The sequence below is a fragment of the Charadrius vociferus genome, unplaced genomic scaffold (genome assembly GCF_000708025.1).
Source record: "Charadrius vociferus isolate BGI_N301 unplaced genomic scaffold, ASM70802v2 scaffold59, whole genome shotgun sequence".
Taxonomy (NCBI): domain Eukaryota; kingdom Metazoa; phylum Chordata; class Aves; order Charadriiformes; family Charadriidae; genus Charadrius; species Charadrius vociferus.
In genome coordinates, this window is record NW_009661371.1 from 6896752 (window position 1) to 6923435 (window position 26684).

Genomic DNA, 26684 nt, shown 5'->3' on the forward strand with positions numbered 1-26684 from the left:
AAGCCCTTGCTGACTGTTCATACGCTGACAATAACCATAGATATTCTTGTTTTCGTTTTGGGACTGTTTCTGGATTCTTTCAAAACAAATATGGAGAGAATAGCTCTCTTTTACATATCATCTAAATGTATATGTATTACATGAAATTTAAAAGAAATGTTCTCTGCTGAGTCTCAGCTGACTTTTTTTTATCAACAAAGTAAAACAGAGCAAATGGCTGAGGCATATTGGAAAGAATTCAAGAGAAGAAAATCTGGAGAAACCAAATCATCTTTATAGACTATGACTACAAAGAATACACATAAGCTCTGGTTAGTGACGGAGCGAGGGAGCATTTAAATCATTTACAAGTATCTGAGGGGGCAATATTTTAAAAGGAGCAATCCCAGAAATAATGCACAATAGAACAGCAGCAGTGTTTGAGCTGGGCAGCCCCTGGAGGCATGGGGAATCTCATCCCCAGGTGGGGAAGAAGGGGGTAGGACAGAGCTCTCCATGTGGTAAGGACTCGTCCCTATAGCTCTAAACAAAATGGTGGAGGTCACAGCCATTTTTTTGGGTGCAAATTTGTAAGACGTGAGTTTCAACATCAACTTTTCAGCCTCTGTTCTGCTTCCTAGGCACCACTCTGTCATGCCATTGAGTTCCCTTGCTAGGCTCTAGCCATAATGTGCTATCGCCATCAATTTTATCTGGATGTTCTTCATGTGGTGTTAAGAACTCCAAACCCATGACATTATTTCTGACTAAACAAATTAGTAGCAACATATTTGATATGAGGATGTGTTGTGTTTTGGGCATGAGATCTGAAGTAGTAAAACCTGGAGTTTAATTTGTAACTAAGAAACAACCCAGCCATGGCTTCTCCAAAATATCTCAAATTATTTGAACAGGTAAAAATGTGAGGGTTTTTTTTTCGTTTCGTTAATAATTTGAGGTGGGTTCTAAAGTCCATGAAATTCCAACTTACTTTGAATGATTTATATGTTACCTTCATGTTCTGTTATCATCATTAGAAGACCTGTAAAATGTAGAACAAAATCTGACAAATCCCGAAAAATTAAAACTGAATTAACATTTGAACAAATCATAAAACATTTTTCCTGCACTTTCTTGGTACTTAAGCCAGATTTGCAAGGAAGACACCTGAGCTATAATGAAGTTAAATCAGTTTTCTAAGGTCACACAAGACATATAACTTCAGCAAATATGAAAAATATATACATAATGTTTTTCAACATTTAGAATTTTGGTTTGATTCTCTCCTGTGCTACTAAATCAGATTCAGCTTTATATTATTAAATTTTAGTACTAAGAAAATGTACTGTGAAAATCAGAAGAAACACATAATACCTGGAACATTCTAATATATTGTCTGAGTGCAGACATAAATTGTATACATTTAGCAAATGCTCTAATTTTTTTTTATAGAAGCTCCATTTAAGACAACGTTTAACATGTCATTTCCAATGTTACGATTTTAATGTTTTACACTTAAAATTTACAATTTTAGTTTTATGTGTAACTTGTAAATTTTTTAAAAATATAGTGTACTATGAAGGAAGTTAGACATATCTGAAGTTACATTTCATTTCTAATCTAAAGTTATGAAACCTTCAAAACTCCCCACTGATGTATTGCTGAAATTGCTATTTATTAACATTGTGAGCTATATTTGAAAATCACACACGTTACCTTGAATTTATCTTACAATTAATATAAATCAGCATGTGGCAGCAACTCAAGTTTTATAAATCTGCCGTTCTTTATATTGTCTAAAAGTAGTTTCAAGTGAATTAGTCACTTTTCAACTCTGCAACATAAGAAAATTGTTCCAGTACCAATGAAAATTTAATCTACATATTAAATGTATTATATTAAAAAAAAAAATGGAAATGTTGACAATTAATATTTCATACGGAAAGAGAGCAAAAAAGGCCAAAATACCTTTTTTTTATATTTCTCTTCCAGCTCCCCCGACATTTCTTTTTTGACTAGAAATTAGGATTTTTCAAATACAACTTGGATTTAAAGGACAATCTAAGCTCTGTATGAATCCTCCTGGCCACTGGTTTCTCTTAAGCTATTAATTGCAGACAACTGGGACATTTTTGATTAAATGATTGATAGTTGAGCCTAAGAAGCTTAGAAGTTTTTGGGTGGAAGGCTTTAGTTTGACCAAGGGATTATGAATTGAAAGTATTATCATGAGTAGTAGGCCTTGCATAAGGCTTTTTTGTTACATTATTTTACTTTATTTTGTTTTTAACCTTTTAGTGAAAATTACATGCATCGGCCCTTCAAATTATAGCTATGCTACTGTTAAAGATCTATAGTTTTAATTATGCAAATTTATACATGTGTAAATAAAAGAATATGTCTTAAGTACGTTATGGTAAAAACCTGTCTTGTAAGTTTCCTAGTGAAAATTAATATATTTTTAAAAATCTATGAGGTGCAAGCAGTAGAAGTTTTGTAGGTTCTGGGTTTGTGATTTATAGCACAAAGATAAGTATCATTTTTAGGGTGAATATTTCTAGATTTTAGTCTCATGTAACTGGAATTTTTACTTTGTAGATTAAATGGAAACGTTACTAAACATCTTGAAGTTTAGATACCAAACACAGATTAGCATCAATCAAAATATAGTTTTGAAAGTAATGCATAGTGTAGCTATGCTTTAGCAACCTTAAAATATTCTTCCACAAAATCAGTAAACATTTGTAAGCATTTACAAATGTTTTCAGAGTCAGGGAGAAGTTAAAAAAAGGTATTATTATCCTATTATTAAGTAGCATATACCAATCAGAGTTCTTGCATTTGTACATAACTTCATGCTTTTGTTTTAATTAGCCAAAGAAATTATTTTCTTTCTTTTCTCAGGTTTGCAAATATGATTATGTGGAGATTCGTAGTGGCCTTTCTTCTGATTCTAAACTACACGGTAAATTCTGTGGTACAGAAGTGCCTGAAGTTATCACCTCTCAGTACAACAACATGCGAGTTGAGTTCAGATCTGACAACACGGTGTCAAAAAAAGGCTTCAAGGCACACTTCTTCTCAGGTATAGAAAATCACTCCTGCGTATCTGTGAGTGTTTCTAAGCACACACTGACTAGGTGGAGTGAATACTGTATTTTGATATGAAAATGAGTGGCCTCTTGCCTTATAATTTTTCTGGTAGCATTGACTTTTATTTATACAAGCATAAACCACTCTCCTATCCTAAAATACTGTTCTGAACTCTAATGTCTGTATATAGTGAAAATATATGGAATGCATATATGTATTTTTAAATAACAGCAGAGGCAAATGAACTTTGTGAGATACAGAGGAAAAAAGCAAATTTACTAAGTGTTTTTAAATTTCTCTTTGATTTCTTTTATTCCAAGTTTTGTCGCTATTTTTTCAAATCCCAGTTGTAATGTGATATGAATTACATACCGTGCACACTTGTGGGTTTTTTTCACTCAGGTCTCCTAATATAGTGCATTAGTTATGAAATTGCCACTTTGTGCTACAACATTTGTTTAACATTATGGGTACTTTCTTGCCAAACTTTGCACTTCTTAATCTTTTGCAGAAGAAGAGCGTAAGACCTTGCTCTTGCAAAAATGTGCGTCGTTTGTTATGAGTGTAATTTCACTAAGGCAGGTCAGAGTGATGGAATTTTATATTATCTGAGAACATGTATTGTTGAATACAGTTAGACGTGAGTGAAGCTGAAGATGTGAGGAGCTATTTGCACAACAGTGGTCTCTGCAATTATCCATTGAGGTTAGATTATAATAGTTCAGCTGTGGCAGGATACCACCTGGTGTTAGTAGTGGAATTTTGCCTAGTGATTTTCTTGTGTGTTTACACACACACATGCACATAGGTGTGTTACGTTGTGTAAAACACCCCAACAAGACAGTCTCGTCTGCCCGCCTCCCCAAACTGGAAGTCATCCAGAAGCATTTGGGATTGGAATTCTGCCCCAAGTTTTTTGAGAGGAGTTAAAAATCTGAATCTGGAGAATCCTGATTATGTTTAGCATGTAGTAAAATGTATTACCAGGCACTGTTATTAGTGTTTGTTTGTTAAAATATTTTATCAAAGCTGGAATGAAAATGGTATTGGTTAGCTTTGATAACTTAACTATGAGCAAGTAATAAGAATCAGTATATTGTATAAGTGATGTAGTTTGGAAAGTGAGGAAAACAACTGTCAAGACAAACAATTTAGACTTTCAATGTTTTCTCATTATGACTACTTTGATGTTTTCCTTAAGCAATTATGAAAGATAAAAAAAAGTGTTTCGTCTCATACAAGGAAGTTAACAACCATTTTACCTTCTCTAAAGCATTTTATTTTTCTTCTCGTTATCACATTTCTCTGGTCATAGTCTTTCAGATCCATCTTTACATATAGTAGCAGTTTTTACTTTTAAACTTGTATGTTATATTAGCAAGACGCTTTCAAGGTTTACTCATTATTTGTAGTAAATATGTATATGAACACAACAGGGCTTCTTCCTAGAAACAGTTGCACAACTGGTCATTTCATGTAGGCCTAGTAGTGCCAGCAGGAATTGTCACATATTTTGACTTTTTACAAGAATAGTTATTGATGTGTTCTGCTTCTAAAGATGGCCTGCAAATGAAGTTTGTTACGTATTTTTAGGATCTATACAGTTATGCCAGATAAGGTTGGCAATGATAGCTTCATAATTTGTGTAGGCTCTGTTGTTCAGAAGTTGTATTTTGTCAGCTTGCTGAGCATGTATACATTTATAGTAAAATTTTGGTTTTCTTTAAAGTGATAGTACATTTTCACAGATTTATTTATTTATTTATTTAAATGATTGTTTACATGATCTATTAATATTATGAGTGGGTTCGAGGAAGAAATCAGGCCAATGCTGTATGTTGGGGAAAGACTAGACTACAATTCATGGAGTCCAAAGCATCAGCTTGTAATCCTTCAGAGCCATTATTTCCCTTGTCTTTTTCACTTCTGAATGAAACGTTCTTCCCTTTCTTCCCTCAGGTGAAAACCGTTTTTCCTGGTAACTCAAAAAATATAAGTTTTAAGTGATGTCATTGATCACTATAATAAATTCATTAGCCAGGGATAAGTCTGAACTAATGTGTTTTTTAATGAATAGAAATGTGTGATGTGTCCTGGATATAGTATGTATCTAATCCCTTTCAAAGAAAGATAGTTTGAGTCTGTAGGTGTATAAATTTAGTGATTGCTTCATAATGCATTTCTACCATAATCTCTTCTCTCATTTCATATGAGTTCAGATATTTCATATTTTATTTTTATTCTTTCTCAATTCTCTTCCAGTTTGTTATCATTTCTGGCAGATTCTAGTCTTCTATCTTATCTGGATTTTCTCTTTTGACAGTATTTCCTGATTAAAACAGAAACTTTGTAATGCTTGAGACAAATCAAACTTCTGAACTTAAAGTATCTAAAAAGAAGTTGTCATCTCTGAATAATTCATCAGACAAGACTTGCTGGCTGTCAGAAAACATTATAACTTGCTTACCCCTGAATTCCTTAATATGGGCATAATATGCTATTGATCTGTCAATGAAGAACGAACTTAAAACTTGAAATATTTTGCCTTTGGGAGTTGATAGCTGATCACAGTTCAGCTGATGAAGTGGGCCTATTTATATACTTGTCTTCAGAATACATCACTTTTAGAATTATATCGGTGGAGAAATACTTACTGCTAGCATCTAGGATACTTGCTGAAAGGCATTTAACAATTTTATTAATTAAATCACAATAGAAGTATTTGTAAGCATTTAGTTATACAGACATATATAATGAAAAATATCAGTAATGAGTAAAACACTGTATCTTGAAGTCGATTCACCAGTAAAGGACATGTGCAATGGTCAGCAAGTGAGACAGGTGGGTGAGTCAGATTAGTTTGAAGATTAGGGACTGTAACGTGTTCCACAAAGCGCAGATAAAGAACTTTTTTTTCAACTTTTATGGTGGTGAATTCTGCAGCCACAGCTACAGTTGAGAAAGCATGGCCCAGCTCCAGCTCAGACGACAGAAAGCAGTTTTTGGGTGGTTAGAACCCGCTGTGATAAACTGTGAAAGCAAACAGTGACACAGGGCAACAGATGACCTGCGTTAGGAAGGTATTTATGTTGATATGCGACAACATGTAATTACATTTTTGGCTGTAAAATGGTGTTAGCAGCCAGACAGGTGCTACTGGAAAGTGAGAAAAACTTTTTATTCAACATTCTGTAAAATTTACATTTGATGGGACAGTTCTGAAGAAAGCTGAGTTGGGAGCCATTGCAGGGATCTAGCTAATCTCCAGAGACACTCTTGTACATTTACAATTGAGTTTCTTGGATAAAGAGAAGACACTAGAGAGTAATGATACATTAATTTTTAAAAACTTTTATTAAAACTTTTTGGAATTGGATATTAGGCTTCTAAATTAAAAGCTTCCAGTAATTAGGTTTTTATTCTTTCTCCCTCTCTCTTCTGTCCCTCCTCTCTCTCTCTCCTGCTCTTGTCAGAAGACCTGTTGCAATCTGCTGGGCCCATAAGACTAGAGGAGTGTAAAATAACTCCAGGAATTTACTCTAGGGAGGGAAAAAGATAATAATATATACATATTTTTTTTTTCTGTGACGTTTCCAAGAAGATAGTCTAATTACTTCTTTAAATCAGTCTTTGTATAGTGGTATGCTTAATACCAAGTGATAATTTGTCACTAAGCTGCTTCCATTTATCATAAGTTTTAGAGTAATTTCAGCGTTTTAAATAAATATGATTCTTTGCATGATCATTTAAATCATACATGGTGTTTGATGTAATATAGAAATGAGGTTTGTTGGGACATTTTTTCTTGGGTGATGATTCATTGAGCAATTAAAAAGAGAAAGCTAGAATGTTTCTAGCCTTGAGCAAATTTGTTTTGGAGCACAAACTCATCTCTGGTGCCATCCTGGTACATTTTTTTCCACAGACAAGAAAGCTGCCTGCAAAGAGAAAATTTTTGTTTTTGAATCTTGCAAGGACTTGATACAGGTCCCTTCAGGCCGAGTACGTATTATTCACAGACTGGTGGCCTCTGAGGGTCTCAGAGGTACGACCATTTGTCCTCTGAATGATTCAGTCTAACATTTTGTTGAGAATGGATCTTTCCCTGTTCTGAGTACTGAAATGAGAAAAGAAAGAAAGTATCCATTCAAAACGGGGAGACTCATTTCCATCTGTCAGCATAACAAATGGCTTTGTTTTTACATGGCAAAACATTTGTTCTTATAACTAATACAGACTAATTGTTTTTTCATGAATTTTGAAACTGGGTAATCAATTTGACAGAAAGTCTGTTCCGAATTAGGAAGTGTGAGGAAGGCTCGTTCAACAGTTGCATCCTTGATTAACCACATACAAGTAATTATTGTGGTTCAAAAATGTTCTAAAGCTGCTCCTTTCTACCTTGTGTCCATTGTTTTATCTCTGAGGAGGTCCAACATGGGACTGTTTACTTATGTACTTGTCTCTTAAGAGATTACTTTACAGAATATAAACTTATTTAATGTTAAAATACTTTTCAGTATTTTCACACAGTTTGGTGGAAGATGAAAATGGACAGGGCTTTTATTTAGAATTTGTGCACCTACTCTGTATTTGAAAGCCTAACTTGAATGCATTTTGAGCTTGCCTTCCATTTGTTTTGTTATTTTGGTAGAAAACTACAAACTAATACTTAGGAGGGCAAATATTAAAGAGTTTTGTTCATATTTTATTTCATTTTTTATTTGCTTGTTACTATTCTTCACTTGCAACATGGAATTAGCTTATGAGGGTGCTTGGTTTTGAAAAGATTAAAGAGTATAAATTTATTTTGAAATTAAATAGACTTACTACCTCAGTTTGTGACTTGCATTGCAAGGTGCATAAACAGTGTATTGTGGAGCTTTTATGCTTCTTTCATCATCAAAATGACAACTAGCCTTTGCATATACAATTCTGGGAGCTACCTATGTTTTCGACTGTTTCTTAACCTTCAAATCTGTTCATATCTGCAGAAAGCTTCCAAAAACTTTCAGTGCAAATAAATTGGAAACTTAAGGACAAAATGCAGTGAATGCTTGGTGCTGACTTGCAGAATTTATCTATCCATGTACATTATTATCATGTATTATAAGTAGAAGCTGATTTTTATAGAAAGACCTGCAAGTCAACGAGTCAAGTGTTGCATACATTTTGGTAGATAAAGTTGATGTGTATGCAATTATAGCGCAGACTTCCTTTGTTGTGTTACTGAATTTAAGCATCAGTAAAGGCAGGGAAAAATGCATAAGTAAGACAACGAAGAGAGACTTAAATTATCCACAGTGGCTTGGAATCTATAGAAATTCTTACTGTGCCTCCAAAAGTCTGAAACATCGCATGTTACCTTGTTTGGAGATAACGCTCATTGCTGCTTTCCAAGGTACATGAGGCTGAAGGGGGTGAATGCTCTGCATTCCAGCCCTGCAACAACTGGAATGAGCACAATTTCTTTGCTCGTCTTCCTCCTCTCTTTTGCATGTTGAAATGACACATTTTGTGAGATACAGTTTTTTAATATGTGTGTGTTTATATATATATATTTATATGGGTATATATTTTTATATCTCAGGATTTATATATATGTGTGTCTATACATATATAGGTATATAGATGTGCATACTTATATACATGTATGTGTATATATATATGTATATGTTAGGAGCAGTCTGCCTCTTAACCGGACCAGCTTCACCTAAAATGACAACAGCTGAATTGACATAGAAGGGTGGCAGCTGAGGCCTCTTGCTAGAATGACAGCCTGTTAATCTAGTTTGGCTTTTTTCCATGCAATGAATTTGTAGCTGTTTAATGCAGGTCAAATTTCCTTCCCTACTCTCTGCTTTACTTCTAACACACTAAAAGCTCTTTTGAAGGATTATATGTTAATAAACAGAACTGCATGCTATATTGTAGATCTCCTTGAAATAACTAATGTCGGTTTCTTTTGTATGTTTTTCAATGAAATGTTTTTCTTTTTGTGATGTTCTGTAATGTCCAGATTTGTTGAAAGTAAAGCACATTGTCACTCTGCTGGGGAAAAAAAAATATCAACTTATTAAAAAAGTTTATGTTAAATCCTTCTTTTCTTACGTTTAATGTGCAGAACTTGAAACCTTGTTTGGCCTACATGTTCCTTTCAACATACCACCATTAACTTGTGGAATTTGCATAAAGTTGGAATACTTTGTGTTGTCCATAAATCACACTACCATTGTTTACTGAGGTGAAGCTTTGGATGAGATATTTATGAAATTTTTACCAGCTAGACCACTTGAAAGAGTAAACGCTGGTAACTCTCTTATCTCCTTTGATTTAGCTTGTTTGTTTTACTAGTGTTCCTCTGCCCTAGGAACTCCCCCTCATCTCCCAGAAAGATGAGACAGACTATTTGTGCCATGGTGCAAGGTTGCAGGCTGAGCAATGAGTGGCCAGAACTAAGGTCCCACGAAACTGCCATACTGAGAAGAGTGACTGTGTCTTAGCTTATCCTTTTCTGGACTCAAACACTGTGCTAAACCTTTTTCTATTTGGTAATGAGGACTACAGCTAGCTGTGATGCTCACCCGACCTTGTTGTGTATTTCTTAGACAAGGATGAGTGTTCGAAGGACAACGGTGGCTGCCAGCACGAGTGCATCAACACGGTAGGAAGCTACGTTTGCCAGTGCCGAAATGGATTTGTGCTACATGAAAACAAACATGACTGTAAGGAGGGTAAGTAGTAAGGTATTTGAGTGGCTGATTATACAACTGTCTTGCGGTAAGCTCTCTGCAGCTCTCCTTCTGAAGGGAAGCAAGGAAAGAAAAAGATCTTGGTAATTGGGGCTTAAACACTCCCCTACCCCCCTTTCCTGTCTCCTCCATCCCCAGCATTTGTGTGTGGCTGAATTTGAGGTCCACAGGAATGCAGCTTGGAAAACCTGGGAACGTTGGCAGGAAGTGCTACTTTTAATAGTGCTGTGAAGTGGAGAACATTTAAAGCTGTGATAGAGTATTTATCTAATACTGTATTAAACACAGGGATAGCGTTTCTGGAGAGAAGCCTGGTAAGGTTGTCATTTGTTCCTATCAGTAGCAGTTTGTGTCCTTGCAGTCAGGTTGAAATTGTATGTGCCCTTTCCAGGGTTTATTTTAGGGGACATATTCAGACAATCTAAATTCTAGTCAAGTCCATGTGCATCTTTCTTCCTATTTGCTGTCTCAAGGTGTGGCTACCTCCAAGAAAACATAGGCTTTCGTGCTTAACTAGAATTTAGGTTACCTGCAAATGAACCTCAAGTGTGCAGTATCATGTGAGCTACTGTAACTTCTCAAGGTTTTATTCTAGCATTTAATTTGCGAGTAAAGATGTGCCCTCTGTGAACCACTTGCATTTTCGCTGCTGTTGGAACGATACTTGCCTGATCTAAAAGATTCTTGTTGAATAGTTCTGATATTTATAAAGCAATTTGAGATTGTAAAAAACTAATTACAAAATTAAACTATTTTTTTTTCTTGCCTTGTTTTAGTTCTTTGTATTTATTCACAGAGAATAAATTGCACTTCTAGTGATTCAGTTACAATGTGAACGACGAAGCTGTTCTTCGTACATACTCACAGTTTAGTCTTAGCTGTTCTCTAATTGTATATGTCCCTAGAAACTGTGGTTTAGAAATCAAAATGATTGCTCTGTAGCTGCAGTATGAAAATTAGCAAGAAGAGAGAAAAATAAATTGTTTGAGAAATATCATTTGAAGCTGGAGTAGTAAGATTTCTCATATGGATTTTCATACTTATTTGTATGTAGAATGAGGGGAATAGCAAAATATTCAATTAAATTTTGATATTTATCTTGTGTACATTCCTTTATAATATTTTTTTCCTAAAAAAAAAAAAAAGCCATCCATTGCAAATGACAGAGTATGTTTCACAACAATCAATAAACAAGCATGCTGGGTTAATTGCCATAAAGTGTTTGCCAAAGGGGAAGAACATGATCGTGCCCACTGAAGAGCGTGCTGAGCTGTTTTCCTAAAGAGCCTTTGCATTCAGTGGTTCCCCTCACAAAAAAGAGTACTTTTCTGGCTACCTCTGAATGCAGACCCCCAGACTAACTGATGCTATCGTTGTTGGCACAGCTGAGTGTGAACAGAAGATCCACAGTCCCAATGGCATCATCACAAGTCCCAACTGGCCTGACAAGTATCCCAGCAGAAAGGAGTGCACGTGGGAAATCAGTGCCACCCCTGGACAAAGGGTCAAATTGGTGAGTTTTTGCCTACTTTTCCTTTTTCTGGTTTGTTTCACCAAACTTGCTTCTCAAATGACTACACAATGATACGAAACTGTTACTGAACTTTACTATCAGTTTGCAGCCCAGAGGTAAACTGTTTTAAAAACTTGCTGACTCCTGTCTTTTCCTGGCCAACTGGGGCTACTCAGTATCACCGAGCTGTGAATTTAAGTTTGTGGTGATTGTAAATACTCTGGACAGCAAAGGGCAGGAGGAACACTTTCCTCCTGTCAGACTTCACTATGTCATTGTTGCAATTTATAAAATTTACACAATTTTTTGACAAATAATGGCAGAGGCCACGTACACAAACTCCAACATATAGAATAAGAACAATTGGAAGTTATGAACAGTGCTCTCAACACACCTTTTGCGTTTCTCTTCTGTAATTTTCAAGGAGGAAAAGAAGTTACAAACCCCAAGAATCTGGACTTCTCATTAAAAGTGGCTCCAAATCTTAACCTAAGTAGAAGAGCAGCCTAAGTAGAGCTAAATGACATTTGTGTCCAGCTGACTGAGGACAGTGCTAGTGGTGGAAGACAGTCTAGTGGAGCTTAGGGAGCTTTGCAGATCTACTAAGGTTACCTAGGCTCTGTATGAAGCTGAAGGCACGGACGTGCCCAGGGGGCTTTTCTGCTTTGAGATCAGCCCCCGTGTTCCTTCAGCCAGAGTACTCAGGGGACAGCCACAACAAAAGCTGGCCTTACATATTTTAAAATCTGATGAATTGACTTAACAAGAATTTTGGAGCCAATAAACTTGAGAGATGTGTCTGCTTCAGCGAGGTAGAAGCAATAGCCAATATTGATGCAGGGGTGAAAGGGATATTGATATCTCGTAACTTCTGACCTTAGCCAAAACCGTAACTCCTGTTACTGGTGCTGATCACCAGAAGTAAAATGGTTAAATTGTTCTGGAGGGTGTGGGGGATTGCAGAAAATTAGTGGTGTGCATGCTCTGTCCATTCAGAGCGTGAAAAACAGGTTTTTTGATTCAGGCGCCCTTCCTGCTACCACTTCCGAGCAAGCTGCCTTCATCCTGGCTGAATAAACCAAAGCCAGCCAGGTGTGAGCATGCTACTGTAAAGGCTTGTTCAGTACTTTTAACGTCAGCAGGCAAAATTCCAACATTCAGATTTCTTCAGTGAAATATCACATGGTCTGTTATAAAATAAAAGGTTTTTAAATTGGCTTTTGCCAATGAAATTGGGAAAATTAGACAGAATTTTACTAGATAGAATTTCCAAAAATACCTCCATGGCTCAGAGGCTGAAATCCACTTTTCTATGCAAGCCAGTAGGCTCAATCTACTAAATTCTACGTGTATAATATCTTTAAAATCTGTCCAGTACAGCAAGATGCCATATCAATAATATTATTGATACCATACTTCCGCTATGGGCAAATATTTTTTTCCTGGACTTTCACACCACATTTAAGTTTACTCCCCACAGTTTACTTAGTCGAATTTAACAAGGAAATAATTGATTTCTTTGTGGTGACAAAGCACATGAATTGTGAGGCTGTGTTTCATTCTTTGAGGGGTGTACGTACAGAAACTAATCTTTTGTTGTGATTGCTCTCACTCTGATAATCATTGGAAATTCTCTTCCTGACAAGGCTGAAGTTAAGCATTTGGTGTAATTAAGAAGCTTATGAAAAAATGGATATGCACTTCAGAATTTTTAAATGAAATGTGTAGATAAAGATGGCTTTGAAAATGTATGTAGAAGAGAGAGCCATTTTCATAAGCTAATCAGCCGGATGTTTATAAGAGACAGACTTAAGTGTCCCATTCAGGCAGCTATCCATAAGTGCCACCAACATATCTACTCAGTTGAGTGCTATAGATAGACAGGGCTAGATGTTCAGAAGCTATATGTAACGTTTCTGAATACCATTCCCACTAATGAGATAATCAAAATGGGGACTGTAGTCATGGTGGGGTAGGTATTCAAAAGTATTTGTCCCAGGAAGATGGAGAGTGATTTAATTATACTACCAACTTTATTAAATCATCTGTGAACTCTGTTGGCAGCAACTATTCGGTTATGTTCAACTTCAAGGAAAGTTCTCTTTCAAGCCTTCTCTTAGTTCACTGCTGGGAACTGGCTGCTTTTCTGAAAAAATGGAGATCATTTCTGGGTGTTTTGAAATATCAGGCATTTTGAGCTTTTAAAAGACTTAATATTAAGATCCATTTTCCTTTAAAAAAGAAATTCCTTTGGTTCCCTTTGTAATTGCTAGAATCAATTGATAGACTCGTGACAGATTTAGGATTTTTTTTCTCTTCTTCTTTGTGGGACCAAATATAACGTGTACTGTCCCCCTGCAGGCTTAGGAATCCCAGTCATAAGACAAATATTAAAAATAATAGGTATGTCTTACAGTTCATGGTGAGAAGTGCTTCCTAGAGAGGGATCTTTTTGTACTGATGAGAGGTGAACAGAACTGATAAAATTTTCCTCTAAAAGAAAATGTAGTTCTGCAGGCTGCTCTTGGATCACATCTGTTGCTCCTGTTGATTCCAAGTGGGCTTGGCTCAATTCTATATTTAACTAACTCCCTTACAGTTAGTCTCTCAGTGTTCTGTATTTTTTTTTTTAATCCATCAGATTTTATTTGGGTATAAATGACAACACGTACTTGGCATCATAAAAGTAGGATGGCTGAATACAATTTAAGAGCAGCAGGAGAGACTGCTGTACAGCTGTTTTCACTGCCTCTGCAGTTTCAATCCCTTAATATAAACCCCCAAACTTTCCTGTGAAATGAATCTACATCCACTGCATCATGCAACTCTTCACTTTTCACAAAAGTGTTATTCTGAATATTCCAGTTCTTTGAGCAAAAGACTTTGTGTTAGCTGTTTAAATTTCCTTTAGGTCAGCTGTTAATATAAATTACCATCACATTTCACACTGGCTGGATTCCACAAGGGATTCAGTAGGTCAGATTTGCTTTGGTATACCAGATAGAATGCATAGTTGTGATACTTGCTCAGTATTTGACAGTTTAGTTTTATTCCTTTAAATTATTGCTTCGTAATCCTTCTTTTTTTTTTTTTTTTTTTTTTAAATAAATGGTCAGCTATATCACTACTCATTGGAACATTTATATTTAGTGTTTTTATGCTACTTTGTTGAACAAAACAGATTTTGAATTTCACCTTAAATTGTAGTTTATTTTGGAAAATTCACAAAGATGCATCTATATATTGCCTTCTCAGTGTTTACATGAGGGAACATTACTGGATATTAAGCTTTAGATTTCTTGTTGAAATGTAGCTCTGGTCCAAAAGTCTTATTGGAAATCTCTTACGTATTCCCATGAAATAAATTTGTTTGTACCAGTCCAGTCTTGGAAGACACTCCTCCATATTTGAAAAGTACGTATCAGTTGTATGTATTTTAATATTTTCTCTAGGGTATGGCATACACCTTTCCAAAATGCCTTTGGTTGAACACTCTGAGTTTGATAAATCTAAATTCCACAAGTTTTAAAAGTAAGTTGGCCAGGCTCTGCTCCAAAGGACTTGCAAATTACAATTTTTAATGCACCCCGATTTGTCTTTAATAGACCCCAATTTGTTCTTACAAGCTGCCACAAGCACTGAGGGAGACTGAGAATCCCTGGGAGCTCAGAAACTAAGATAAATGTTTTGAAATGTAGAAGAAACATCACAGATTTAAAATGAAGTAAAGTTTGTGAGCCCCAGTTTATGTTCAAACTATGACAGCAATTTGAATTTTCTTGGGAGAGCTGAGGACAGCAAAAGAGTCTGCTGAAGTTTTTTTAATAAATAACATGATTTTGTTATTTTTCACAATGCATTTGCTAGTAAAAATGTGATCTCAGCATGAAAGGTGAAGCCTGAAATGTTGTTAGTGTTGTAATAATAATAAAAATGTCTCTAGATAATAGATTAGAAAATATAACTTACACATAACCATTCATGTAGAAAGGTAATTTTCAAAGGCTTCAGTTGTGGCGTGAGGTAAGTTTAAAAAAAAAAAAAGGGGGGGGGACGGGACGTGCATTATGTTTTGCAGATGTTTCGATCAATCCTCAACCATCTGAGGAACCAATAATTTCTGGCTTATTTCTGTTCTGAATAAAAATTTGGAATAATGCTATGAACAGTGCAAATTCTACAGAAAGGCCACCGTATTCTAGATTTAATATTCTCTTATGGATATTAGTTGCCTATAAAATCCCTTTCTAATCTCTTTTTATATGAAGGATGATGCCCTCTTAAAATTCACTGTCTTAACTGTTACTCCACTTTCTCAAAATCAGTATGTTATTCAAAGCTATATACGGGCAGTAATGTTAAATCTGTCATCTTAACTGCATCTGCTTCGTATTCTGAGATGTACTAACAGTTCATATGCACCACGTAAGTACAGTAAACACAGCACTACATTGTGTCATTTTGTTTTTTTTTCTCCTCCAGGCCTTCAATGAATTTGAGATAGAACAACATCAAGAATGTGCTTATGATCACTTGGAAGTGTTTGATGGTGAAAGTGAAAAATCACCAATTCTGGGACGCTTGTGTGGCAATAAGATACCAGATCCTCTTATTGCTACTGGAAACAAAATGTTTCTCCGCTTTATTTCTGATGCATCGGTTCAAAGAAAAGGCTTCCAAGCAACGCACTCTACAGGTCAGAAAATCAGGATGTGCTTTATTAGTAACTTCCCCTTTGTTCTTTAGTGGAAGATATTTAGGCATTTCTTTTGTAGGAATGGGATGAATTGACAGATAAGACAATGTTACAACTAAATCTAATGAAACCTTAAGAACAGTAGGAAAAGTCTGAGATTGCAGAAAGTATTCTCTAATATTTTAGCCATTTCTTTATCCTTCTCTCTCTCATAAATATGGGATTAAAATATTTTGAAATAAAATCAGATAAAAAGAAGATATTGGCACAGACAATCAAAGAGACATTTCTTGGGATTCATGCCATTAGTTTGTAAAAGATTCAATAGCTTTTCATTGTATTTGTAATGGCAATACTTCACTGGGGCATGTGATGTACCTCCATTACTTTTCAGTTCTAACTTAAACAAAAGTCTGAGTTTTGTATAAACAGCTATTACTTTCCTGTAGAGCTAAGAAGGAAAGACAAGCCAAAGAAGAATAAGAAAAAAAATATTGAAGATTTTCTTAGCACCTTAAGAATATAATCTCCTTTGTATTTACCATTTAATTTTTTTTCTTGGCAGAAATCACTGAAATTGAAAATAGTGTTTTGCAGTTGCATTAATAGATTTCTTGGGACATTTTCATAGTGTGTACATTATTTTTCCAACGTTGCTTGGCTTACAGTGGCCCCTAGTGCTGAATCTCTGAACTTCCAGTGCCTACTCTAAGATGAGGGGGTTTGGGTTTTTTTGCTTTTCTTCTTTAGCCATAATATCTGTCTTTACTTTCCAAAGTTCGTTCTTATTCATCCAATATTTGGCAGTAAAAATTAATGCTGAAAATATTTCTAAATGCCTGTGCTAGTAGATAAGGTTTACTGACAGGTAACAGTTATTAATAGAAGATCATAATCAAGGTGATTAGTTACTGTTAATATCATTTGATATTACCGAGAGTATTCATGAAGTTGATGTGTAGTGCTCAGCTAAAAAATGCTCATATGCCAGTATTAGCATTTTCTCTTTTTTTTTCTTTCTACTTTGTTAAGAATAATTCTAAAACTCTATTCATTTAATTTCCCTTTCAGAGAAAGGCAGTAGGCAACAGTTTATGAACTATTCACTCTTCATGATCTCATCCTGGAAAGTGAAAAGTTTAGCTACCTGTAATTCAATTTATTTTTCTTGTGGAAAGTCTTCTGTTACAGACATGCCATTGTTTGCCTTCCCTACTGCAGTAACCCCTTGCCTTACATGGAAAATTAGATAGAAATGGTAATAATTACTTATTTTTAAATTACCTCAGGCTAAATACTTAAACGTCAGAATTCTTGTTAGAAACAGTGTGGTAAAACTACTGTCTCATTTATTCTTCTCATTTTCAGTTTGCAGAACTGGAGCAGCCACTATGTGAAGGAAGTTCAAATGTATGCTGCCTAATTTTTAAAGAGTGCTAGTTATGTTATGACTTGTTGGACTTCTCCTCATATAGAGAGATAAATACATATATCTGCTGCTGAGTTTTATGCGCCTTAGCTGTAAAAACTTTCTTAGCATGCATAATGGTGCTTTTCTGAGGAAATCTGAAGAATAGAATCTGCCCTTTTTTTTAAGAATGTTGTAAAAATTAGAAAGTTTGCCTCCCTAAGAGAGGACATTTATTTCTGTCAAGTGCTGTTGCACAAACTGCTCACTAAGTTGAACAGCGCATCAGCAGCATGTGCTTTGGGTACTGTTTGAGTGAGAGACGACTTGGACCTTGCAGCCTTTTCCCGCAGTGTTGAGTCAAACTCAGATTCGCTGTGGGAATTTTACCTCTGTGCTTTGGACACACATGTGAATGAATAGATATCTAACAGGTGTATAGACAGTGGATTGTATTTCCTTGTTTGATTTTTTTCTAGCAAATAATAATTGGCAGTATGCAATGGAAGTAGGCAAGGTTGTGCTCAGTCCTGCATAGCTGTGCAGACAGACAGGGAGAGACAAGGAACCTTCTCCCTTCGTTTCTGACCTCTGGGCAGAACTCACTCAGTGGTAGGACCTGTGCACTATAACAGCAGAGAAAGAGTAACTGGGTCCTAATGCCCAAAGGTGTCTGCTCTGCTGTATTCCTGTCATCTTCATGATTTAATGGCCTCTTATTCTAGTTGATCCTGATGATGATGTTGATTTCCTTTCTGTGACACTTTTTGGCTTGAAATACTATCCAAATACCAAATTTCTATTGAATATTTTGAAAAACAGGATAAAACTGAAGCAGGAGGGACAATAAATAGTTTCAAAAAAATAGATTGGATAGAAAGACTTCCCCAGGTGTAGCAAAACTTATAAAATGCTGGTTTTAAAGTGTAACACAGAGATTCTGTTATATTTTCCCTCTCAGAAAAGGCATAACCCATTCAGAAGGAACTTACAAAAATGCTCCTGACAGAACATTAACCATCGTTGGTTAGGGAGTGATTTTGTTGCCCTAACACAGGCATCTGGTTCCCTTCTGAATGGCCTCATTTATGGCGCCTGGCCTCCAGCCACTGCTGCAGGAGGTTGCAGGTCTGCTGTAGGTCCTGTTCCTATTTGTCAACCCTGGGTGGATGTCTCTAACGTCAATGTCAACCTCCATTTTTTAGTCTCCTCTCCTACCCCCAAATCTTGCTTAGCAGCAAGTAATGAAGTAGCAACATCCATGATGTACATCATGAAGATGTTCCAGAGTAGTGACTCTTGCAAGGAGAGGGATCAGGTAGCAAGCAAAAAAGTAGCTCTGACTCATGGTACAATTTAAAAGGAATTATATATCCCATATTGGTATGTGTGTATATTTATTTGTTTTAGCTTGGGAAGTAAAGATCTTCCAGTGAAAGTGAATTGACGCGGTGACTGGGCTTAAGAAAGCCTGGAATAAAACCATGTAACTGTAGAAAAACTTGTTCTTAAGAGCTGTAAAAGGAAAAAAACAAGACAATGTCTGGGAAATTTCCAGATGTTTCCTGGTGGTCTGGGCATCTCAGATGTCACTCAGTTTAGGATCCTGTGTCACTTCGAAAATGACTATAATAATTCATTAAGGCAATGCTGATTCAAATTTATTATCTTGTTTCACTAGTTCAGATAGTGTGGGTCGTAGCTTTTCTCATCTGTCCAGCCTTAAACAGTCAAGACACTACTGCTTGCTTTGCTCATTTGTAAGAAGCCTCAAAGCCTCTAGAGAGGCCAGGAAACAAGAAAGGATTTTTTTATTCCTTACCTGGTCTGGAAAAAAGTCTTTCACCTAAAGCTGTCAGACCAACAGCATTTTACAAGTCAGACCTATTTCTTTACTGACAGATGTGTACGTCGTACCTACCGCAGAGCAGACCCAGCACAATGGAAGCACGATGGTTGGTGCAGCTCGGTTAGCTCTGGTACCAACGCTAAGCAAGTGCTGCTGCGTGGCACTGCTCTCTTCCGTGCAGACCCATCACAGCCCGTCCCACACATCCTAATGCAGCGCTGCATCATGCAGGCTGGATGTAGGCTTTTGAAACTACAACTCAGTCCTTAAGGAATTGAAAATTTGAACTTGTAATTTCTAAAATCCGTACCTTATCCTAAAATATAAGGCTATAAACCATGGGAGAAGGGCAGAGGAAAGGGAGTTGTCATTTTCTGCTGTGGCTAGTATGGCTACAACTTTCCTTTGAACTCCTGTCCACTGTAGCAAGCAGAGGGAAACAATGCAGACAGTTCATTAAATGTTTTCTCCTTAGCAGCTGTTCTTTGTCTGCAGCAGGGAGATGTTCTTACTGTTGGCAACAGTCCAGTCCAAAAAAAAAAAAAAAAGCAAAGTAGTAATTGAAATCAAGAATAGGGGAAAAAAGGGGAAAAAATCAGTAAATTAGAATATCAATGAGAAATATCTGTTTGAACTACCTAATTTGACAAATTTTCTTTATCATGTGCTCTTATCAGTTCTTTAAAAGAAAAAAAAATATTGAAATTTCAAATTGAACAATAGATCATGCATAATGGATTACTTACATAATTTGTATTTCCTCCTTTGATTGCTTCATTTTCCTATTAAGAATAAACACCACTTTTTTTAAAAATAAGGATTTGCTCATTACTGTCATTAATTCCCAGCTGAAATGTGACTCCTCACAATATGACATTGCAATTGGTCATGTTTAGTGTGGGCAGAGTCCACTGAAGTCAAATTCAAACTATCAATTTACCAAAGCTTAGAAATGATTGAATCTTGCAATTTGTTTCAGGTTGTTATAAAATGATCAATTTATAATAGCTACGTTTGATTAAAATGCAGATAGAATTATCTGTTCATTTATTTGTAAAAATTGAGTTTAGACTTGTGAGTCTCAGGTTTTGGTTCAGGCTCATTTGCAGCTGGTGTTTTTTATGGGTGCTGTAAGGGATGAATTGTTCTTGATGAGAAACCAGATCAAATTATGCTGTTTTCATTGAAATCTTTGTAGCTGTAAAGAAAAAAGCCTCCACCCATTTCTTGGAAACATAATAAACAATGCATTTTTTCTTTTTAAGTACAATTTTCCGTCTGTTGTTGGTTGCATTGTAATAGAACTTTTAATTGACAAATGCATAACACCTCCATGTTTAAGTTACTGGAGAAACTGAATTCACTGGCTATTTAGGATAGATTATTAGTTTTAATTATAGCTGCTGAAAATATTTATAAAGGATAAAGCACTAGCTGCTGGCTTGCTGGGTTTTGGCGTGGTTTTTTTTTTTTGTTCAGCTCACTTTCAGCAATTTCTGTTCACCTTCAACAAACTGGCTAATGAACAGCTTATTGGACTATACAGGAAAGTTAATTTATATTTAAATTACAAACTTTTTGAGCAGTTATAAATAAGCTCTAAAGCAACACATACATTTTACTGCTGTGTACAAATAGAGACTTACACTGAAAATACTGCTTTAGCATAGGGCAAGGATCTCTAGCTCAGGACTCGCTTCAAGAGCAGGCTTTCAGGTACAAGACTTTCTCTGGTAGTAACTGCTTTCTTCTGGCCACAATCTTTTGCAGAGAAAGACCTGTTCCTGTCCATGAACTATGCAGCAAACAAGCTAGTGAGCTTGGCAGTGGGGTTTAGTATTGAGCTGGCTCTCAAGGCACTGCATGATGGTTAAAGCTGACACTCTTGTGAAACACAAGACTTTTGCACGTGATCACTAGCTACACGTATGTGAGAGCCGATCCTCCCCTGCCACTTGGAAACAGTGGAATCCACAATCCATGTGGAAAGGCTGTCACCACTGAAATGTGGTTGCCCCACTTACAGCACTTGCCTTGATGGCCACAGGAACCTTCAAGTGACTACCTGAAGAATGTGCTACCTCTCAAACCACATTCCTTACAACTTTGGTGTTCCCTGCCTTTTGGTCTTTCACTTGAAAATTATGAAATATGCTCAAATTTCTGTAGTTATAAAACAGAGTTTATATAGGGAAAACTCAGAATGATGGATTTGTATTGATATTGGGTAGTACTTCACTCTACACCTTGTTTGATTGACCTGCTTGTGGCATAAAAATGCACTCAGCCTGAATAAGGCTCTGTATCTATAAAAAGAAAATGCTAAGTTGCACTGAATAAGCTTCTTCATCCTTTTTCTTTTTCCCCCCCCTCTGTTTAGAGTGTGGCGGTCGACTGAAAGCTGAAACCAAGCCCAAAGATCTGTACTCGCATGCTCAGTTTGGTGATAACAACTACCCAGTTCAGGCAGACTGCGACTGGCTCCTGGTGGCAGAGCGCGGCTATCGAGTCGAGTTAATGTTTCAGACTTTTGAGGTTGAAGAAGAGGCAGACTGTGGTTACGATTATGTGGAGCTCTTTGATGGTCACGATAAGACAGCTGTGAGGCTCGGTCGATTTTGTGGATCTGGGGTAAGTAACCAGGTACTAACGTTTTTATTTTTATTTCTGCAACAAAAAGAAAAAGAAAGACAGGGCAGAGGAAGTGAAGGGACAAGAAGGGATGAGGTTCAGTTACTATGCCTTATAATGCAGGTACTAGATTATCTGCTTTAGATATTCTTTTTTAATATAAATTTGCATACTTGTGGGAGAAGCATTCCCTTGACATATTTTCAACAATAAATATTCTTTTCTAGTTTTTGAAGAAAGTGTTGTAGTTTTATGTTAAGATTTAGGTAGCAGACAGTGGAGTGTTTAACAGCACCCCAGAAAAAGTTAACAGCATTTTCCCTTACAGAGAGAGAAAGGCACTGGTGTTGAATATTACCACATCAAAATTTTTTCAGTTTGAATGAAGAAGCCACATTTTGCAAGGGTAGGGGAGCTTGGGAAGCATTTATAACATGCTTATCTACTACTTAAGTCTGATTTTAGGAAAAAATGCTCCTAAACTGTGTGATTAATATGGGCCTTAAGAAAGCCCAGTCACCTCAAACGCATCTCTGACACATTTTAACTGGAGATTGGCCGGGTGACATCCTGAAAAGGATGTATCCTATTTCTCCTTTTAGACTTACATTGTTCTGTTGGCTGCCTGCCTTGAGAAAGCGGGTGCAATGATTCCACAAGCCTTCATCATTTGTTTATATGTGTGCAAATGCAAGGACACTTTCGTACATACACTGTTTGCCTAGATAAAAGGTTTGAAAGGCTCTACATGAGATAGTAGGAGCTCTTAATTAACTGTGTGACACTTTGGATTGAGCCACAGTGCTGGATCAAACATCTCAGCCATTCAGACAAGTTACCTGTAAGATGGCTTAAATCCTTTTTGGGCGTTTTATGAACATTTAAAAATGCAGGAAAGGTGTTACCACTGAACTGTAGGCAATATATTCTCAGGAAAATGCTGCAACTGAGCCCAGCATCTACTCATTTATGCAAAACAATGCTTTTCTTTGCAAGTTGCCCTATTTCCTACAAGTAGGAAGGCAGCGAACTGTAGAATGGCCCAACCTCACCCTGGTTTTTTTTTGTTTTTTTTTCCCTTTTTTGGGGGGGCAGGGAAGGGGCAAGAGGTGGCGGTAGGTAGGGTGGTTGGGTTTTTTTGTTGTTGGTTTGGTTTGGTTCTGGTAAGATATGGATGAATTGCTTCAGAGGCCATTCCAAAGCAAGCAGGAGAGATGGAATTAAATAGAAAAGCTATTGAAAGCAAAATAATCCAAGCTGAACTGGGAAAAGGGCAGTGTTAGTATACATTACCACCTTCTCAAATTAGTAAAAGGACTTGGGCGTTCAGCTCGTACTTCTGATCAATGTGCTTCAGTAATAAAACAGGCCATCATAAGGGCTATGAAGAATAAGATGGAAAATACGTACTGAAGCCATTTGTTTATCTAAATTTAGAATATTGTGTATAGTCCTGCCTAGTAACTTATATGACTCCAGAAGAACTACAGAAGACATCTGGGAAGGACAAAAGAACAAGAAGCTTTGTTCTCTTTGTCTCATAAGAAAAGATTGTAGAGATACTCAGTACAAATTGAATACAGAAGAGAAATACCTGTAAGAAAAAAAGAAAAGTGAATGAAGGGTATAAATGCGCAGAATGGACGGATGATTTGTTTGTTTATTCATTTATTTTAGCCACCAGAAGAAATTTATTCAGCAGGGGAAGCTCTTTTACTTCACTTTCACACTGATGATACAATCAACAAGAAAGGATTTCATATACGATACAGAAGTATAAAATACCCAGATAGTGTGCGCACCAAAAAATAACACAAGAACCTCTATGCCAGAAAAGGAGAGAGAGGAAGAATGAACGCACAGTGGAAGGGAAGGAAGGCATGTCTTTTTTTTTTAAACTGAAGTTATTAGCACAAATGTTTTATATGAATTCAGTTGAAATGACGACTTGTAAGACCAGAGACTGAAATAAAATTAAAAAAACAAATCACCTATCCCAGTGGAATAGACAAGATGATGATGTGCGGGATCCATACTTGACTGTCTCTGCAAAGCTTGTGAAAGGACTTTGCATGCAGGGAGAATATAAAAGTTTTTGTTCATGGTTTGACATTTGTCATAGATGCGTGCAGATTCAATCAGTTGCGTTCAGGGGAAGTGACCCTGTAGACTGTTCTTCCTTCTGACAATTGTATGGTGTCCAGGAGGAAAAAAAAGCTCTTTCAGGTCACACACTCAAAATACTGTCCTTATATCTAGTCGCTTTGACTTTGTATCCTGCATACATTGTGTAGAAGGACTTCAAAGAAGATATGAAGTGGGAAGGTCTTCCTGCATTGTTCTGTATTTTTTACAAATTCGTCTGTCATATCAGGTTATCAGTGTTTTGAAACTGGAAAATCCTCCTTCTGAAACATAACTGATCTTTAGAGTATTTTGTTTTACTAATGACTGAAAAGTCTGAACTGTTACATCGGTCCTCACTAGTTGACCAATCACTAGTTGACTGAATTTAAACAGTGTAAACATCTGAAAATGTTTGTTTTACTGGCTAAGTAAGCTATCTCTGATGATGTGCTCTTATTTTGCACTGAACATAGAAACAGACTGAGGTGAAAACCTGTCCCCAATCAAAATCTGTATCCATGAGAAACAGAAATAGTCAAGGATCATCGGAAACTCCTCCTACTGAATTTGTTTTTAGCAGTACATTTAGAACCACTACTAAGCTTTATTTCTTCAGACCTCTTTGCGAATTAGCTAATGTCTGGTTTAGCTAATCAGAAATGAAGCTGCAGTAGTATCCCAAAGAGGGTGTTTTTTTTTTTTTTTTCTGGGAGTAAGAGTATCTGTGATGGCAAAAAAAGCAAAACAAAACAATAGACCCAGGATTTGTTTGTTATCGAGAGTGAATTCCTATGGTGCTATTCCATGAACATTAAAAACAAAAACAAACCAAGAAGTTTTAGACTTTTGAGCCAACAGCTTGCAGATCATGAATGTCTCACTACGCCTGGCTGCATCTGGAGAAGGAAGGCTTTACTGCTCCAAGGGAGAGCGGGTTGCGACGGCAGTGCTAGTCCTGTGGAACAACTACTACTATTGCCTTAGAATCCTCGCACACAGTCAGACAGATCTTCCTGTAGATACACCTCTAATTTGATAAATAATTCGACGACTTGGACATCTTAGCATACGCTAACAAAAGGATCTTCAAGTGAAAGCCCCATCTGCAGAGCAAGATCATCTGCTGTAAATACAGTGACCTGCTTTTGATGTAGAGATATGTTACGTGTAGAACTGAGATATTCTATGTGCTTTAGGCCATACATGGCTTTAGTCATAATGTATATGCATTATGTAAGTATTGTATGAATGAGTGCTCCAGGGGAGTGAGAGGTATTGTATGGGTGAAAATTGAATTGTTTCTTTATGTGCCAAGTTCTGTCAGGACCCTGTTTGACTGTAGCAACTTTTCTTTAAAGGCTTCATAGACAGATAACAAGGACTTCTAGTTGGCAAGAATCAAGTTTAAACGAACTATTATGTTTCACTTAACAGAAATATTATTTTGATATCCTTTGATGTAAGTTGCTACTCAGATTAGCTTAGTTTCTGTTACCTTACTATGAACATACATTGGCACTAATAAATCTGATCTTTTTTTATAAAAATAAAACCCAAATGTCTGTATAGGTGTCTTTGGTTGTTTTAAAAGTACTATTGCTGCTCATATATTACCGTTTTCCTTTCCAGACAGTTTATGTGTGAAGTTCAAAACCTGAATAATTTCTGTATTTTTATAATATTGCTCCACTGTTGTTTTGGTTCATTTTTCAGGGTGCTTGCACAAGAAGTTAACTGCAAACATTTTCTCCAAGGTCTTTTACTACAAAATTCAGGCAGAAATATTACTATAGTTAAAAAGAAAGAAAAAGTATTCTTAACCTTGAGACATACTTTATCAGCCAGGCGGAATGCCAATGCTTGAATTCGGAGAGGAAAAGCAAGCAGCAGCAGTGTCTCCCTGGCATAGATAGTCAAAAGGCGTTGGGAAAGTCTGAGGCTGGGAGCAGGAACAAATTTCCACGGTACCTTTTTTCCACTTTTTTGTTCCAGTCTCCTCTTAATATTATCTCCATTCTATTTGCTAAACAAAATATTTTAAGTCTTCCTTTTCTAAAAATTTGGCTTTTCTATTCCCCTCGTGATTACTTTAACAACCAGAGGATTGAGTCAAGATTTTTTAAGAGTTTTTTTTGTTGTTGTTGATTCATACAGGCCACTGTGTATAAATCCTACAGTCCTATATTAAATAGTGCAACTGGAGTAGTTGGGGAAGAAGGTTAGACTGGGCAAGCTGAGGGCAAAACCACCATATAGCATATTTCCAGAACTCTGTGGAAGGTGATTCTTTGCAGATATCAAAATATCGCTTTTGAGCACAGTATGTCTGGGTTTATTTCATGTGGCATATGCAGAAGTCAGAAGAGAGTTGCCATAACTTTGAATACAAAGTTTAATTTTATTTCTCTAATTGCTTATGCCTTTGTAGATCCCATATGCTTAAGAGTGGTGAAAATGAGGAAGGTGTTCTTAATGATTGTCTTGATGATAAATAGACCATATGGATCATATCTTCGCATTGGCCACAATCCTAGTCAATACCTCATGGTGCTATCAGATGCTATTAAAAATGTAGTTATTTCCAAGTCCTAGGAGGTTTTTCCTGATGTAATGAAAATCATGTATTAGTGAACTCC

General features: G+C 36.4%; 1 protein-coding gene across 1 annotated transcript in view; it reads left to right on the forward strand.

The window, feature by feature from the left end:
* TLL1 (tolloid-like 1) overlaps positions 1-23853 on the forward strand; it is a 139334-nt gene extending 115481 nt beyond the window's left edge. Inside the window, exons 16-21 of the mRNA XM_009893731.1 lie at positions 2884-3064; positions 9681-9806; positions 11210-11337; positions 15820-16033; positions 21671-21921; positions 23599-23853. Coding sequence (XP_009892033.1) covers positions 2884-3064; positions 9681-9806; positions 11210-11337; positions 15820-16033; positions 21671-21921; positions 23599-23733 — 1035 coding nt within the window. The 3' untranslated portion in view covers positions 23734-23853. The remainder of the gene's footprint in view (positions 1-2883; positions 3065-9680; positions 9807-11209; positions 11338-15819; positions 16034-21670; positions 21922-23598) is intronic.
* The last annotated feature ends 2831 nt before the right edge of the window (positions 23854-26684 follow it).